The sequence below is a fragment of the Suncus etruscus genome, chromosome 1 (assembly GCF_024139225.1).
Source record: "Suncus etruscus isolate mSunEtr1 chromosome 1, mSunEtr1.pri.cur, whole genome shotgun sequence".
Lineage (NCBI taxonomy): Eukaryota > Metazoa > Chordata > Mammalia > Eulipotyphla > Soricidae > Suncus > Suncus etruscus.
The window spans coordinates 9,124,028-9,141,339 of record NC_064848.1 but is presented as its reverse complement, the minus strand read 5'-3'; the positions used below and the strand labels follow the sequence as shown (position 1 = coordinate 9,141,339).

The following is a 17,312-nucleotide window of genomic DNA, read 5'->3' as shown; positions in this document are numbered from 1 at the left end:
ACAGCTGAAAGCACCCATAATTGTGTACCAGAGTGAGAACTGCGCGCTCAAGGGCCGTGTTTTTATATGCTTAAAGGGACAATCTCATGTTTTCAACACAGGGCTCTCAGCTGCCTGCCGTCCTTCCTCCTCCTCCTCTGTGCACTCTTCCCCCTCCTCCAGTGGAATTTAGAGGAAGGAGACTTACCTATCTCCACAGAAGGAGTCTTGGTGTGCTCTTGGAGGGTCTGCAGTGACAGAGAGCAAGACAGGGGTCAGCTGTCTTCTGACCGCTGGGCCCTGCTGTTCAGGCAGCTGGAGGTAGACTGGGGTGGAGTGATGCTCCCTAGGGGGGACTGGTTAGGAGAGCAACCCCTGCCCCCTCTTCAATCTGATTTTAAGAGGTAGTTCAGCATGCAAGAGAGCTTTTTGGAAACCTTGAGGTTTTATACTGGCTGGGACTCAGTATTATCCTGAGTTTAGGAGGCCAATCAGGGACCCCCATTTACTGCAGAGAGCAGAGAATGCTTCTTACTTTCTCACCCCAACCGGTATCCTTGCAGCCTTTTGAGATGAAGCCCCTTTCATCCCAGAGGACCCCTTTACCACGTGGTGGTAAAGAAAGAAGTGGGTTCTCTTGGTTTTGGACTGGGCTGGTATATGCTAGGCAGCCCCCTCACCTTAACTCACAGGCATGATGACTAAGGATGTGGTGGTGGGGTTTCTAGTTGGGGGGGGGGGCTGCTGTGGCCAAATGATCCCCTGGGGCCCTTCAACGAATTCGATGGTTTTACATCTCCAGAGATTATTGATCTTGCTGACTGACCCTTTGACTTTCTTGGTTGTTTGCAAAGCAGATTAGACATTTTCATCATAGAGGCCAAAAGTAATGTGGGTTTACATCCTGCTCAGATACCAGATGAGCCTCAGAGCTGGGCAGAGAAGCCAGAGTACATTTGGGTCCTGGAACAGTGGACTTCTGCCGCCGGTCCTCAGCAGTATAGAAAATTCAGGAACACAGGTTACTCACATGATGCTTCCAGGGAGGGATACAAGACATTCTGAGAGAGGCTTGCAGGCTGCAAAGTTGGATTGGAACCCACATGTTTGGGGGGAGGAGGAGATGTAGAGGTCACTCCTGGTGGTGCTAGGGAACCATATGGACTGACCAGCAGCTCCCACCTGCTGGCCTGCATGCCCTCTAGTCCTTGAGCCTTTTCCCTGCCCAGTCCTTTATTTTAAAGTGTCTTTCTATGACTTAGATCTCTCTTTTTTTTTTTTTTTTGAGTCTGTGGGTAGTTAAGTGTGAAAAGAGAAGAGGGGGTTTGAGGGGGAGAGAGAGATATCTTGGAGAGAGAGAGAGAGACAGATATAGAGAGATCTTGGGAAGAGAGATGCTGAAGCAGAGATGTGAAGGGCTTGGGTGGGGAAGAAGAGAAGCCTTTGGATGCTGGGAAGAACTGAGCAGCTAAAAGTCAGGATCCGGGGCCCGGAGAGATAGCACAGCAGTGTTTGCCTTGCAAGCAGCCGATCCAGGACCAACGGTGGTTGGTTCGAATCCCGGTGTCCCATATGGTCCCCCGTGCCTGCCAGGAGCTATTTCTGAGCAGACAGCCAGGAGTAACCCCTGAGCATCGCCGGGTGTGGCCCAAAAACCAAAAAAAAAAATAAAATAAAATAAAAGTCAGGATCCAAGACTCAGAGGCCAGAGGTCAGTGGTGGATGGTGCTCTTGTCTGGCATCCTCTAGGTAGGCAGTGCCAAGTGCAGAGGCCTTCTCTCACTGCCCAGACATTCTTCCTCACCACTGCGCACAGCTCTGCTCCTGCCTGCTTGGTGTGCTAGTTTTTTTTTTTTTTTCTTTTTCCAATTCTGAACGGAAGCTAGACCAGCCTAGGGGGAGTCATGTGGGTTTTAGTTGGCACTGAAAGCTGAAAGACTGAGAGTTGGTTCTTTGCTGCAAGAGCAGCAGGGCAGGGGAGCTGTTCCTTCCTGGCCCATCCGATTGATCCCTCTATCTCTGGCTCCTGCTCCCAGCTGGGACTTATAGGATGGAGGAATTGGTCTCCTGAACATTTGCCCAGAGGAGCCTCTGTAAGTCTGCCTGGTCCTGAGTTTGAGCTCCACCATCCCACCAGGGCTGTTCTTGGTAAAGACAATGTGATTTCTGCTGTGGAAGAGGATGAGAATGTACAGATGGTGGGTAGGGGTGCCAGGCCTTCATTTGGGGCTGAATCAGACCGCCTGGCTAGAAAAGAAGTCTTGGGCAGGAACCAAGGTGATCCTTCCTGCTCTCAATCCTGGGCATCTCCATGGCATTGCAGGGAAACGAGGTTTCCTGAAAACCACTGTGAGGTGTGAGGAGTGGCATTAGGACATGGTGAACTGTCCTCCCCAGCCAGTCTGCTGGACCAACCCTGTACACTGGAGTCCCCTCCTCAGAGGGGGGACCCCTGAGCACCTGCCTCACTGCTCATTGCCCTGAAGACCAGGGGCAGGCACTGATCAGAAACCAATCTGTCAATGTTTGGACTTCTGGCTAGGAGCTCCTCAGAAAATCTTTCCCAACACACTAGACCATGAGCCACTGGTGTTTTCCTTTTGGGGCACAGGCTGACCTTTGAGGTTGAATCACCTTTGCCTGGGAGTTCCTAGGCACACAGGGTGCTTATGCTTACTACCCTGGGTCTCCACCCTCCACCCTGCTGGTCAGTGAGACATCCTCATGTCTCTGAACCATGAGGTCCCTAGCGGACAAGAGTCTTGCTCTGGTGTTGGGGTTCTGGGTCATTCCTCAGAGTTGCTGAGTGACCACTGGGCCTGATAAAGAAAGGGCTGACTGTTGTGAGGGTCTTAGAGGGACTGACCACCAGTGACACCCATTTCTTACTTATTTGGAGACTTTGGCCCCTTTTCTGATCTAGAGAGAGGACATTCCAGATCACCCTTCTGAGGTCAGGAAGGGGACCTACCTGCCCTTTGGTGGAGAACAGGTGGTAGGAATGGGGCTCTCTTTCTATCCACTGTTTTCCAGAGCACCTCCGTCCTCTCAAAATCATGTCAATCCTTTCGTTTGTTGTGCTGACCTGTGAGGAGACCCTCCAAATGGAGGCTGCCACCTCTGCAGGGTGCCAAGATGCTCACTGCCTGCAGAGGGACCAGGGGAAAGTCTTCTCGTTTCGAGGGGGATTGGGGGTTGCCATGGCAACCCCTCAGGGATGAATTGAGAATTTTCCTCCAGGCAGGAGTTGGCTTGGGGAGTCTGGGAAGGTGGAGGAGGGGCAGGTGGCAGCCTGGGGTGATTTGGCAGTAGGGGACCCTGTGATCTGAAAAGACCTTCCCTGATCCGGCCTCAGGGCAGCTCTGACTGGGCTCCTCTGGAGGGAGTGGGGGTGGCAGTCAGCAGAGTCTAATGTGTTTGGGAACCAAGAAATTAAAGTGAGCAAATATTGAAAGATTGGATCTTGTTAACAGGAAGCCCCGGTGGAGGGAAAGGGAGAGTGAGAGCAATGTGAGTCTCAGCATGGGGTGGGGGGTCGGGCAGCTGTGCTGTGGGGTACTCCAGGGGCCAGGGTTGGGGCGCTTGTTTGTATTTGGGGGCCCATTTTTACAGCTCTTCCTCTTAAATTATACCCTAATCTGCCTCCTCCTCTGGGCAGACGCTGAGTACTAAGGGCAGAGTAGACCCAGAGGGGATCCAGACTGTGGGCCCAGTTCTGGAGGTGTGTGGGTGAGTGGAAGGCGGGGAGAGCAAGGTTTAAATAAAGGTCCCCAAGGTGGCTGGTCCACGGGTGCTGGGGCAAGTAATGTTGGGGTCTTGGAGCCTGGCTTCCTCACCCCACTCTCCCATTCTATCTAGCTCTTCTCTCACTCCCAGTTTCCTTCCTCCCTGGACTTGTGAACTTTCTGCTGGGGTCAGATCTGCACAGCCTTGAAGAATCAGGCCAGCCCTTAGTGTCCCCACTTTCAGCCTGCCCTTACACTATCCTAGCAGGCAGGGGGCGAGCGTGAGGCATCACCCTGTGCAAAGAACAGCCCCCCCCCCCCCCACGCCCCACCCTTCTCTGCAGCCCTGCCAACACCCCTCTCTCCTCCCCTGGGAGAGACCCATCCTTAGGCTTACACCAGGGCTGGTCCTTTTCTTGTTCCCAGTCCTGGCATAAAGAATTCAGCAGGCTTCCTCGGAAGCCGTAAATATTTAATGGCGTTGTAGTTATATATAATTTGATCAATATGTCAGTGCTAAAAGGGCTTTAAGGAGGCTCACCTATCACTGGGTGGTCTGGGAGGGAGCAGGGGTCATTATCTCCGCAGCTGCTAAGTGGGTCATTTATTTGCTCCCTTCTTGAAAGGCCTGGTGGCACTGTTGGGCCCAGCAGCTGTGATGGGAATGGAACATGGGGGCTTTTGGGCTTTCTCCAGTGAGGATGATGTTCCTCCCTATCCTTGGACTTGCCATCCAACAGCAGTAAAAATCACTTACTCGCTCTCCAAGTTCAACCTGACCTGGCAGGGAATGGCATCTTGCAGTCCAGTAATTGAGGGCCTATCAATTTGGAATTGCTTGGCCAGTGTGGTGGAGGATGCACCACTTAAAGGGCCCAGGCACATGGTTCTGTGCTCTTCCAAGCTCGGGGAGGGTGATGCTAACTCCTAACAGCTGCGAGTTGTCTGTACCATCCTCCCACCTCCTCTGCCCCCTGTCCCTGTCAGTGCCCCTTGGACTTAAGTCAGGATGGCACAGATTCAACATGGATGTGGAACACCCTTGAATGTGAGTTTGAGAACTGGGTCCTTAAAACCAGTTGCAAATTTGAGGAGCCTGCAGTGTACCTAGTCCCTCCCTTAAACATCAAAAGAATGACAGGAGGTCAGACCAAGCTCCTCCGTGTCTGTCTGTTCCCACATGGCCGCAGTGGGTATCTAGACTTTCCCTCCCTCCTTCCCCCCCAACCCTTTTTCTCCTAAAGGAAGTGAAAGCTGGAACCTCAAGCCTCAGAGGCATCTGATTGATCTCATCTCTGAGGGTTTGCTTACATTTTCCGCTATAGGAGGCACCTTGGAGATGGCTGGGGGTTTTGCCCAGTTCTTTTTAAGGTTATGGCCTATCTTTCTTTGGAAATCCCCAAACCAGCGTGAGTGTAGGGAGGACTTGGCATTAGTTTAGATAGGACAGACCTTGGTCTCTGTGACCTGAATGTGCAGGTTTGCAGAGCAACTCCTGGAAATGTTTATCTGTACTGAGAAGACCTGTCATTGGGCCATATTGTACTTGGTCTGTACTTCACCAGAGTGCCCATTCATGGTCTCCTGCCTCTTGTGTGGAAACCTGGAACTTTTGGCCAGGTGCTCTGTGCCTCACAGCAGTGCAGGAACAGTTAGTGCTCCCAAACGCTCAGTGGTCGTCCTGGGATGAGATCTGATGCCTGGTACGTCTCCTTGTGTGAAAGCCACAAAGTGGAAGCCAGAGAAAGGAGGTGCTTGGCCCCAAGCTATTGACTATATGTAGGAAGAGTTAGAAGTCAAGGCCAGATCCATGCTAGGTTTTTTTGGGCATTCTGTACTTCCAAATGACAGCTTTCTCCTATTTCTACTAGGGTTGGGGTTCAAGTGAATGCACTGGGATTGAGCAGATAACCAGACACTTCATTTTTTTTTAATTAGTTTTATTGTTATTATTTTAGTTTTTGGGCCATACCTGGCAGCACTCGGGAGTTACTCCTGGCTCTGTGCTCAAAAATCACTCCTGACAGGCCTGGAGGACCATATTGGATGCTGGGGATGGAACCTGGATCCATCCCAAGTCAGCCTTGTGCAAGGCCAAACGCCTTACATCTGTGCTATTACTCCAGCCCCCATATTTGATTTTTTTTTTTTTTTTTGGGCCACACCCGGCAGTACTCAGGGGTCACTCCTGGCTGTCTGCTCAGAAGTAGCTCCTGGCAGGCACGGGGGACCATTTGGGACACTGGGATTCGAACCAACCACCTTTGGTCCTGGATCGCTGCTTGCAAGCAAACGCCACTGTGCTATCTCTCCGGGCCCCCATATTTGATTTTTATAATCTGTATGCCACACCCAACTTGCTCAGGTCTTACTCCTGGCTCTACTGGTCGACTCAGGAAACGATATGGGGTATCAAGGGATTGGACCTGGGTCTGCTGCATGCAAGGCAAGTGCTCTCCTCACCATACTATTGTGTGGCCCTCTAATGAGACACTTTTTTTTGTTTTGTTTTTTGGGGTCACACCCGGCAGCGCTCAGGGGTTACTCCTGGCTCTATGCTCAGAAATTGCTCCTGGCAGGCTCAGGGGACCATATGGGATGTCAGGATTCGAACCACAGACCTTCTGCATGCATGGCAAACACCTTACCTCCATGCTATCTCTCTGGCCCTATTGAGACATTTTTGTGTCTGTTTGTTTGTTTGTTTGTTTGGGGGTTATACCTGGTGGCATTTAGGAGTTACTCCTGGCTCTGTGCTCAGAAGTCGCTACTGGTAGGCTGTGGGGGAGAGGGAAACACCATATGGAATGCCAGGATTCGAACCGGGGTCCATCTTGTGTTGGCTGTGTGCAAGGCAAACGCCTTACTGCTGTGCTATCACTTCGGTCCCTAATGAGACATTTTAAAGTTGAGAAGACTGGTGATGTTGGCTATTGACTATACCTTGAGTAATCAACTTAAATCTACACCCAAAATCTAAAGCTCAGCTAGGACCAAAGAGCCTACCCAAATCCATCTCTTAGTTTCCACTCCTGGACCAGGGCAAGGCTTTACCACCCTACTTGGAGCATGGGACATGGTGAGAGGAGCTAACAAGGGTGTTGAGGTTGTTCAGGTGTACCCTCAGTTTACAGTTCCCCATTGAGAGGTCCTACATTAATGAGGAGACGAGCTTGCAAATGGAAGCCGCTGAGGCACATTGAGCAGATTGCTCTTTGGGAAATTACACTGCCCCCCACTATCTTCCTGCCTTTCATTTATTTGCCTAACAATCTCGACAGACACACAGGGCAGATGTTAGTCCCAGCAGTGCCCAGTTGGGAAGGCAGCTCTTGAATTTGCCCAAGAACTCCGAACCCCACTCCCGCATCCACCCCCTCCATCCATGGCAGCTCAGCTCATATCTCTGTGTGTCTGGTAGATTCTTTCCTTCGTCAGGTGTCCGTTTTCCACCAGCAAAGCCGCCTTCTTTGAAGTACACTTGAAAAGAAACGTTCAAAGACCGCAGCAGGCTCCCCAAACACCTTTTTCCAAAGGAAGCCACCTTCCCACCTTCCTGCACCCCTTCTGAAGTCCAGGGCTACGGCTCAAAGCTGGTGGCAGCTTGGGGACACGCTGAGGCTCCGATGGAGGGGGCTCGCCTGCCACAGCTGCCTGAGGCAGCACACAGCCCCGAGCTGCTCTCAGGCATTTCCCTGCCTCTGATCTAGTTCCAGGTTGGGCCACACTAGTGACCTGTCCCCATCTATGTCCCATGTGGTCCCTCCTTTCCCCCTTCCGTTCTCACCACTGATGTTTAGAGCGTGTTTGAATTGGATCAAATGCTGTTTTAACAGCTGTTCTAATTGGAAATGCTGTCAATGATTAACCTCGGTGGTAGTTTTTCATTGAAAAATGCTTCTTGAAGCTCTCTGTAATGATCTGTCTGTAATCTCTGTCTGGATCTGGCTTCTTGGGAGGAAGTTGTTTGGTATGGGAGTTTTATTGTGGGCATCAGTTTCCTTGCCTGAAAAATGGTGGCCAGCTTCGTATCTGTTCCCTTTGGTGATGAGGAGCTACAGGTGGAAAGTGATGGCAGTTCTGACCTTGATGGTGGTCCTTGTAACCATGACAAGTTGTTCTTTTTGGGACTGGAGAGCTGGTACAGCGGGTAGATCAGCCTTGCAGGTGACCGACCTGGGTTTAAACTTTGGCACCTCATAGGATCACCCCAGCAACTACCAGTAGTGAGCCCAGAAAGAGGAATAAGCTCTGAGTACTATTGGATGTGCCCCCCTCCCCAAAGTGTATCTGTCTGGCCTGCTTTCTATTTCTGACAGTTCCCTGTACCACACCCTTCACTCCTCATCCCCCCCCCCCAAAAGGAAAAAGCTTAAGAAATGAATCTGAGGGCCCGAAGAGATAGCACAGCGGCGTTTGCCTTGCAAGCAGCCGGTCCAAGACTAAAGGTGGTTGGTTCGAATCCCAGTGTCCCATATGGTCCCCGTGCCTGCCAGGAGCTATTTCTGAGCAGACAGCCAGGAGTAACCCCTGAGCACTGCTGGGTGTGGCCCAAAAACAAAAGAAATGAATCTGAGCAACAGTTAACTACTTCTTTCTTGGTTTGTTTGCTTGTTTAGGGGCTATACCCAGCAGTGCTCAGGACTTAATTCTGGCTCTGCTTTCAGAGATCACTCCTGCTGTGAGGCTCACAGGGTCCTAGGTGCTGGGGATTGAAACCTGGATTTCTAGCAAAAGCCAGAGCTTTCATTCTTGCTTTTCTGCTCTTTTCTTCTCGTTGGTTCCTTGGTTCACCAGCATCCTGTGCTGTGTACAGCCACGATCGAGGGAAAGAACTCATCCCTACAGCCCCATTTTGGGCAAGGAGGCCTGGGTTTTTGTTGAAGGTTCTTCTGTATCAAGCCTCCAATCTCTGCCCTGAGCAGCTGAGATAAGCTTCCCTGCCTTGCAGCACGCCCCCAGGAAGAGGAGAGCACCAGCACTTAGTTCCTGGAGTGGTGCTGATAGTTGAAGTAATTGAATGTTGGGTGGAGAGGAAATGCTGAGGCCAGGATGTGTCTTTGGTGGGAGCTGCTCAGCCACGCAAGAGCCTCACTTCTAGAAGCTTGAGCTTATTTGCTGGAGGAAGTGGAGGCTAGCTGGGAGCTCTTCAGTAACCACCCACCCCAGAGTGGCCTGGAAGCGCAGAGCCTATGAAGCCTCCTTTCCAACAGTGGGGTGGGGACAGTGGGCAAGAGACCACACATGATGTGACTTGTGGTGAGTCTGACTTGACCACTTCGTGGGTAATGGGCTTGGTCTGTCCCCACCCAGAGAATAGCCCCAGGTCCTTGGCCAGGCAGGAGATGCTGCTGTGTGGGGCTGGGAGAAGTGCAGTGCGTGTGGCTGGCTTCTTGGGGCCTCTGTTGTCAGAACACGTTCTAGATGCCAGGCACCACTCGGCATCTGTCTTTGCGTCCCATCTTTAGCGCGAGCTCAGAGCCACGGGTGCCCTCAGCATCCAAGACCTGCTTTCGTTTCATTGATTGTTGCTTGTTTCTCTTTGGATCTCTCTGTTATTTGGCACAAACGTGCATGACTGTCGAGCAGCCGTGTGGCTTGCCCGCCGCAGCTTGGATGGAGACACGGATGGGCTGATTGTTTCTGGAACTTCTGTGAACACCACCTCCGTGCTCAGATTTCCTCCTCTTTCTCCTCTCATCTGTGTGGGGGAGGACAAGGCACAGAAGCATAGAGCCTGTTGTGGAGCAGAATTCCTCTCGCTCTGCTCCCCGAGATGAGTCACCCAGCCCCGACTTCTCATGGTGTCCTCCCCAGGCTCCTTCGAGCAGGAATGCCAGAGCTGCCTGCCGCCCACCCAGCCTGAGTGCTCTGGCCCCCTGCCCCCTTGCCTGAACACTAAGGCTGCAGAAGGTGGAGCGATGCCGCATCTTTGCTTGTGTGTACTCCAGATGTGCAGGTGTGGTTTGGTACCCTTTCTGCCTCTGCCAGGAGTTTGGAATCAGGGACTCCAGTGGACACACAGAATCTGAAAAACTAGGGAATAATCCTTCAGAGAGCAAAGAAGCTTTCTGTCCCAAAGGTCTAGCCTGGTGGTGTGCCCTCTGGGTAGTCCTGACCCCTTTCTTCAGAGGTCGGGGTGTTTCGGGAACTCCAATGAGGTGGGTGAGCTGTTGCCCTTAGGGTGCTCCAAAGCCCTGTGTCCGAAGTGTCCTGAGGGCCCAAGTAGCCTCAGGAATATAGCACGTGGTTGGAGGTAGGGGGTGGATTGTGGGTACTGCTTGCCCTCATTTTCCACTACGCCCCCCATCTGTGTGTGAGGCTTCAAGTGCAAATGGATCTCTTCCTCCAGAATCATTTTGACCTGCAGATGATCAGAGGTTTCTAATGGCTGTTGTTATGGTTTTGTCCCTGAAATAGCTATGGGCTGATGCAAGCTTTGAGGCCAGCTCTGGGACCTCATGAGGCCTGGGGGATTCAGAAGGAGATAAGAAAAGCAGTTCTTCTATTTTGTTTGTTTTTGGTTTGGGGGCCATACCCGGCAGTGCTCAGGGGTTACTCCTGGCTCTGCACTCAGAAATCGTTCCTGGCTGGCTTGGGGACCAAATAGGATGCCAGGATTGAATCAAGTCAGCCCTGGGTTGCTGTATGCAAGGCAAACACCCTACTGCCATGTTATTTCTCCAGCCCCTAAGAAAACTAGTTTGGGGGCCGGAGAGATGGCATGGAGGTAAGGTGTTTGCCTTGTATGCAGAAGGTCGGTGGTTGAATCCTGGCATCCCATATGGTCCCCTGAGCGTGCAAGGAGCGATTTCTGAGCATAGAGCCAGGAGGAACCCCTGAGCGCTGCCAGGTGTGACCCCAAAAAACAAAAAAAGAAAAGAAAAGAAAAGAAAAGCAGTTTTGAGCCTTGCCTGCCTGTCATTGGTTCTGGCTTCTCTCTCTCCACTCCTTTTAACTGCTTAGCACTGTTCTTTTTCAACCCTTTTATTTCAACTGGGGTTCACATAGGAGCTTTTCTGGGACTTTAGGTAAACAGAATGGCTCTGTCTTTCTGGTAATACTGAATGAAAGGTCACATAGTGTCTTCCTGAGTTGCTTCTGCATGGCAGAGGCAACCAGTCCCACCTGTGGGACTGGTGGGGTGTGCAACATAGGCAGGTTGGCCTGGGCGGATTGTCAGCAGTGAAAATTGGGGGAGCCCTTCTTCCTCTCATGACTACAAATAAGGCTTGCCCCAGGCTCTCTGTCTCTCCTCTGAGAGGTCATAGACCTGGTGGTAAAGATTGTGGGTCCCCCCGATTCCCACAGGTGACCAGGCAGAGGTGGGTCTCTGATATGGTGACAATGTGCCCTCCACATCTGTGTAATACTCTGGTGAGTGGTATTTGCCTGAGTCCCACGCAGTCTTTCTTCTTTCACAGACAGAGATCGCGAAGAGGCTGAACACGATTCTAGCACAGATCATGCCTTTTCTGTCGCAAGAGGTAAGAAAGAGCGTCTTTGACAGTCACTTTCTTTCCTTTCTCAATCAGCGCTGATGGCTGGTGGGGTTATCGGCAGCGCCCCAGCCCCACTGGGCAACCCATGCTTGAATTTACTGAGCCTCCTTCAGGAGCTGATGTGGGGCATAGGGAGTGTTTGCTTCATGTCGTTTCTGGAGGCTTAGGACTGGCCAGTCATTGACAGGAAGTGTCCTTGGCTCCCAAGTCCATCCACGGAAGTCTTGGCTTCCATGTGTCCTAATTCACACAGCTAGAGAAAGCCAACTGGTGCCCTGGCCAGTGGAAAGGATTGCACCTGATGATTGCACCATATCCAAATGGGGTCGTGGCCCCTGCGTGAGCCCTGGCATCACAGCCTCCCCCCCCCCCCCAAGTGTCCTTGGGTGCCTCAGGTGATCCCCAACATCAGGTCCTCATGCCCTCATGTTGATATTTGGCTAGATTGGCTACGAATCACCATGTGGAGTCCCTAGGCCTGAAAGCTTCTTTTGAGTCCCCCCAATAAAAAATATGTAAACAACGGAAGTCAGCTGCGAGCTCTAATGCTCAGCTCTTTGAGCAGACAGCTGAGTGGAACAGGTTCCTCAGCTGAAGGGAGCAGATGTACTCAGGCTTCCTCAGGGACTGGATTTCTCAGCCATTTTAGGTTCTGGCAACACTGAGTGGAAGGTCAGAGAGTCCCCAGTCCTGCCCTGCCTCCCTGTGCTCTCCCCAGGGGCATCGTTAACCAGGGACCAGCCCACACCTTCTCCTCCTGGTAGCCACACCTTGGAGTTTATGTCACCTCATTTATTTTTAGTGGACAGGATTTGATTGGGATTTGGGGGGTGTTTTGTTATACCTGGCAGTGCTCAGAGATGATTTTGTGACTAGTCAAGAATCACTCTTGGAGGGGATTGGGGGGGGGGGGCCCTTTGGAGTGCTGGGTTCAAACCTGGATTGGCTACATGATGAGCTAGTGCCCTCCATCCTATACTTCTTAGTGGCCCTAGTTTTCAGATAAACTGATCTGAAATCTGTGGTCTAATTTAGATCATGGCATAGTTTTCTCCCAAATGTGCAATCCTCAGATCTCCTCTCTCCCCCAGCTGTGTCTTCTTCAGGCAGACACGTTCCCCCTTACTACTCCAAGTGGACTGACTGTTAATCATCAGTCAGTGTCTGGGACCCAGCTCAGTCCTATTCGTGCGTGTAAAGTGGGTTTGGGGGTGAAGGTGGTGGAGCAAGGCTACTACCAGAGCACCAGATCTTGCTTCCTGCCTAATTTTACCTAACACCATGTAAGGGAAGTTTTATCACAAGAGTCTTGTATGCTTCTTGGAAAAGACTGAAAGAAGAAAGCGAGGGGCCCCCAATCTTCATCTGCTGGGACTCTGGGTATTTTCCCTCCATGTTTTGTGTGTGTGTGTGTGTGTGTGTGTGTGTGTGTGTGTGTGTGTGTGTGTTGCATCTGACCTTTGACTTAACCCTGCCTCTTTCCCTCCAGCACCAGCAGCAGGTGGCGCAGGCTGTGGAACGTGCCAAGCAGGTCACCATGACAGAGCTGAACGCCATCATCGGGGTACGTGGACTCCCCAATCTGCCTCTTACCGTGTGTATAGCCCTTTTATTCCTCTCATTTGCCATAGCAGAGACAGCCCTGACCTCAGCCGGCCACCAAGAATGGCGGAGTCCAGGTTTACCTCCCATGCCCACTACCTCACAGGATTGCTCCCCATCTCCTCACTGGCTACCCCTTGCCTCAGACCTGAGGTCAGAAGCACCAGACACGCCACCACTACCACCAGCAATCTCTTCCAGTGGGTGCTGGTTCCCCCTCAGGCCTGCCTGAGCCCCTTATCAAGGAAGGTCTGCCCCTCTTGGGCTGCTTGGGGTCAGAACTGTCTCTGCTGTGCTGTGGGTGGTGGAGCGTGCTGGGTGGTGGTGGGGAGTTGGTGGATTCTGGCAGCTGCAGCGAGACAGGGCCTCCCTAACTTCCTTGAAGACCCACTGCTGTGAGGAATGGGGTACTTTGTGATCCCCTTGGGCTCTCCCTGGTTTGCAGGCCACAGGGTCAGGCACCTGAGGGAGGAGTACTAGGCCCCGAGTCTCTCCCCCACAATTCTTATCTCCCTTACGTGGGACTCTTGAATTTTCCCTTTCTGCATCCTTCCAAAGGGTACTTGGGCATGGAAGCAGTGAAACTGCTGACTGAGCTCCCCTTGGCCCTGACATTCTAGGGTCCTGCTTGCTCTTTATCTCCTTTTTTAATTCTCACACGAGGTCCTTATTTCAAGGGAGAATTTAGACATCTGGAATGTTCTTGTAGCTGGTGGGATAAGGGGTGCCCTGAGGCCATTTTACCTGAGCATTTTCTGGTTCTAGTTGATTCCCTGATTTTCTGGTTCTAGTTTCTCTGTCCTGGGATTCTCTACACCTGTGGGAGGGATGCCAGTGACCCTCTGTCTTGCTGATGGTACTTAATGATAATTCTGTGGCTCAAACTGGGGGTAGCTGCTAAATGCTGAGAGGGATGGAATCAGGGAACAGGTTTTTTAATGGGGTTGGTTGGGAGTGGGGACAGCTTCCCTTTAGGTGTGGGATGTGGGAGAGCATAAACAAAGGACAGTGAAACCCTTTGAAGGATTTGAAGCCCAGGAAAGTGCGGCTTCTCCTTAGTCCTGTATGGCTCTGCAGTATGGAATATGGGTATTTGTAGGGGGCTGTCCCATGGTTGGAGGCCCAAACAGAGTAGGGGTACCCGAAACAACATATCTCCAGATGTGGCTTCAGGAGCAGTGGGACTCTTGTCACTAGCTGTGCAGGAAGAAAACAGATTTAGAAGTGCCTCTGGCCCCCCACCTGGGGGCCTCTGACTTCTGTCTGGTCACTAGATTCTGACTTAGTTCTGCATCCAGGGACAGGGACAGGGACAGAGGTGTACAGGGTGGGCCATCCAAGGTGAACGGCTATACCTGTGGCCCCCACCCACCTCCAGACACCCCCAGGGTTTCCAGACCTCACCTCTCTTGTGCCCACAACCCAGCACTCCCTCTTTGCTGCTGCCTCTTAAGAGATTCAGGAGCTGTGAAGGGAGTTTGGAGACCTTCTAAGGAAAGTGGGGAATTGGTAGAAGCAGCACTGATGAGGATTAGCTCCACTTCCTTTAAGTCGTATTTAGGAAGCTACAAGTTAGGTCCAGGAGGCTCAAGGCAGATATTGGAATTCAATTAAAGCCAACGAGTGGGGCTAGTGACCCCCATTTTCAAGGTAATTGCCTCTCTGGCTCCAAGTGAATGCCGTCCTAGCCCTGTCATTAAGCAGGCAGCCATCTAATCGCCTAATCGCTGCTGCTCCTGACAGTGGCTGTGTAAGGTGCCCATGCCGATCGCCTCCCGGGCAGCCTGGAGGAGAAAGGAGGGGCTGTGCTGTGGGAAGCTTGTGGATGGCGTGGACTGGAGTGTCCACCCAGCATACAGAGAGGAGTGTTTCTCAGCTTGTGAAAGTGTAGGCAGGAATGTTCCTTAGCATATGGTAGTGTTCTCTGGGTAATATAGGGTAGGGGCCTCTATTAAAGCCAGTTTAGGGAAAGGTCCAAGAAGCCCTCCCAGTTTACTCCTCATCCCCGTGGCACTGGAGTGAGATTCCAGCTCTGGGATTTGTGCTGGTGGCTTGGTCACTTCTCCCCTTTGTGAGTGGTGAGAAGCTGGGAAAGAGCAGGTGGTCTGGTGACTGAGCTGGACCCAGGAGTTGAAGGTACCAGGGGAAGGATGGTGATTCCTGCTCATGAGCAGCATTTTGTGGGCCTCAGGATATTATAATGGGGCCCAGGTGAGAATTGCATCAATAGGGGTCATAGCATGCATGAGAGGAAAGGGCAGTGGGTTGTGGAGGGGCAGCAAGGAAATGGGTTGGGAGGAATGATGGTGGGTGTTTCTTATCTCTGGTGTTTCTTATCCTGTCCTCCAGTCTTAATGAGTTTGCTTTAGTATGGAGCCTCTGGCTGCAGGAGGTTGAAGGAAGGAACATGAGCGAGCTGTTTGTGCCATTTGAAAGTACAGCCCTGGGCTGGAGCAGTAGCACAAAGGGGAGAACATTTATCTTGCACGTGACCAACCGGGTTTAACCCCCAGCATCTTATATGGTCCACCGAGCGTGCCAGGAGTAACCCCTGAGCATCCCTAAGTATGGCCTAACACCCCCCTCATGATAAAAAAAAAAAAAATAGAGTTTGTGTGGCCTTGTCCTGCATCTTTACTCAATGTGACATGGCCCTGGAAGTGTTTGAGGGGATGTTACTGTGCTTCCAATTGTGTGTGATGCCGGCTAGAATTGTCCCCTAACTCTGAGCTCCATTGGTAGCAGCTGAGCCTCTGAGCACACAAGGCCATCGCCCTGAGGTGGTCCCACTGGACCCACTAGGGCACAGGCAAGAACCCTCATTGGTGGGCTTGGGGCCAGGCCTCCAGTCCCTTCCTTTCTTATCACGCATGGAGACATTCCATCACTCTGAAATGAGTCTGTGACCATGAGTACAGCAGGCCTGATCTGTTTCTCCTTCGACAAAATTGGGCATCATCTTGGAGACTGGAACTGCAGCCTGAGACTGGCCAGGGTCCTGTCTGCTGGTCTGGATTGGGCTGCAGTGAGGATAGGGAGGCCACTGGGCCCTATAGCAGTCCCAACCATGCCAGTGAGGAAGTGAGACTTCCTTGGAGCCCTCAAGAGCCTTGGAGGCTGCTGTGTGCCCTCCCATTTCTGGGAAATCCCTTCCAGCTATGTATGGATGCATTTCATATTTAACAACAGTCACATGCAATTTTCCTGTCTTCTCTCAAGTGAGAGACCCTTATCCTCGGCACACACATGGCTGGGATTTAATCTGCTAGTCTGTCTCTGCGACTCAGCAGCGTTGACAGCCAGTGTCACCTTTATCCTGAGTTCCTGCCACTGTGGCGATCACTGGGTTCCCTTTGGAGGACGTTCTGTCCCAGCTTCTGTTGTAGCCACAGCTCAGTGGGCTGGAGGTTCATGGAGCTTGGGTCAGAGCCTCCTGCTTCCAAGCATTCCTGCATAGACCTTGTTGGAGTTTCACTTACCTCTAGGGTATCAGGCTCCATGTGAACACAGGGGGTGGATAGACTTGGGTCTACCTGTTTGGAAGATGGGAGTTGCCAGGCATCTTCACATCAAGGAGAGGAGGCCTATGTGTTTGTGGCCCATGCTGTGGTCTGTGCTGCTGCTCTATAGTTCTTTTCTTTCTTCATTGTACCTCCCTTGAGTAGTATTCCTAAAGAGATGAACTGTGCCTAGACATCCACTGTGCAGATGGGAACACTGAGGCTAGGGCAGTGATGGTCTCACTGAAGGTCATAGCCAATGCTGCAGGAATAACCTGGGTGTCTGCTAGGACTCTTGAACTGGACTAGGAAGTGGCATTGATCTAGGACACTAGGGGTAAATGCTTCCATACAACAGTCAAAGTCAGAGCCCTGAATCCATTCAACTATGGCTCTCCAGGGGCATAGCCTCTCCTGTAAACTCTGTTTTGGGAAGAGTCATTCTCATCCTGAATAGCAGAGAGATCTACACCTCCCATTTCTCCTCCCTATGGTTTTCTTGGGGCTGTGCACTATGAAAGTAGACTAAGAGCCTGGGTTGTGATTCAGTGAAAGATCACAGGCCTTGTATGTCTGTGTGAGTTCAGTCTCTGCATCAGAACAAGTTATAAAAAAGTAGATGAATAGGTCCGTTCTGGCTTTCTCCCTTCTGTTTGTTTGGGCACCACATCTGGTAGTATTCAAAGGCTCTGTGTATGGGCATTGCTCCCGGCAGTATTTGGAAGGCCTCCTGGGGCCAGGGATCAAATCCTGACCTGCATGCAAAGCATGTGCTGCAGTGTGTTGGACTGTCAGACCTCCTTTCTGAACTTCCCTGGTGAAGGTTCACTAAAACTAGATAAATAGTTGGATAAACCAGCTACTCTGGAGACTGCTATGTAGCCTTTTCAAAGGAGCAGTTGGAATGCTAGTACAGCCAGGAGGCCATTTGCCTGGCAGCTGATCCATGTTCAATTCCTGGCATCCCAGATGGTTACCAAGTTCCACAGAGAGTGATCCCTGAG

The 17,312-nt window shown here is 51.6% G+C and overlaps 1 protein-coding gene across 8 annotated transcripts in view; it reads left to right on the top strand.

The window, feature by feature from the left end:
• The window catches only part of TLE3 (TLE family member 3, transcriptional corepressor), a 41,135-nt gene that overhangs the window by 8,354 nt on the left and 15,469 nt on the right, over nucleotides 1-17,312 (top strand). For 4 of the 8 annotated variants that reach the window (XM_049777808.1, XM_049777765.1, XM_049777774.1 and 1 more), the window contains exons 5-6: nucleotides 11,129-11,191; nucleotides 12,696-12,800. In XM_049777808.1, coding sequence (XP_049633765.1) covers nucleotides 11,129-11,191; nucleotides 12,696-12,800 — 168 coding nt within the window. The remainder of the gene's footprint in view (nucleotides 1-11,128; nucleotides 11,192-12,695; nucleotides 12,801-17,312) is intronic. The other 4 variants (XM_049777823.1, XM_049777792.1, XM_049777800.1 and 1 more) reach the window with 1 other exon arrangement.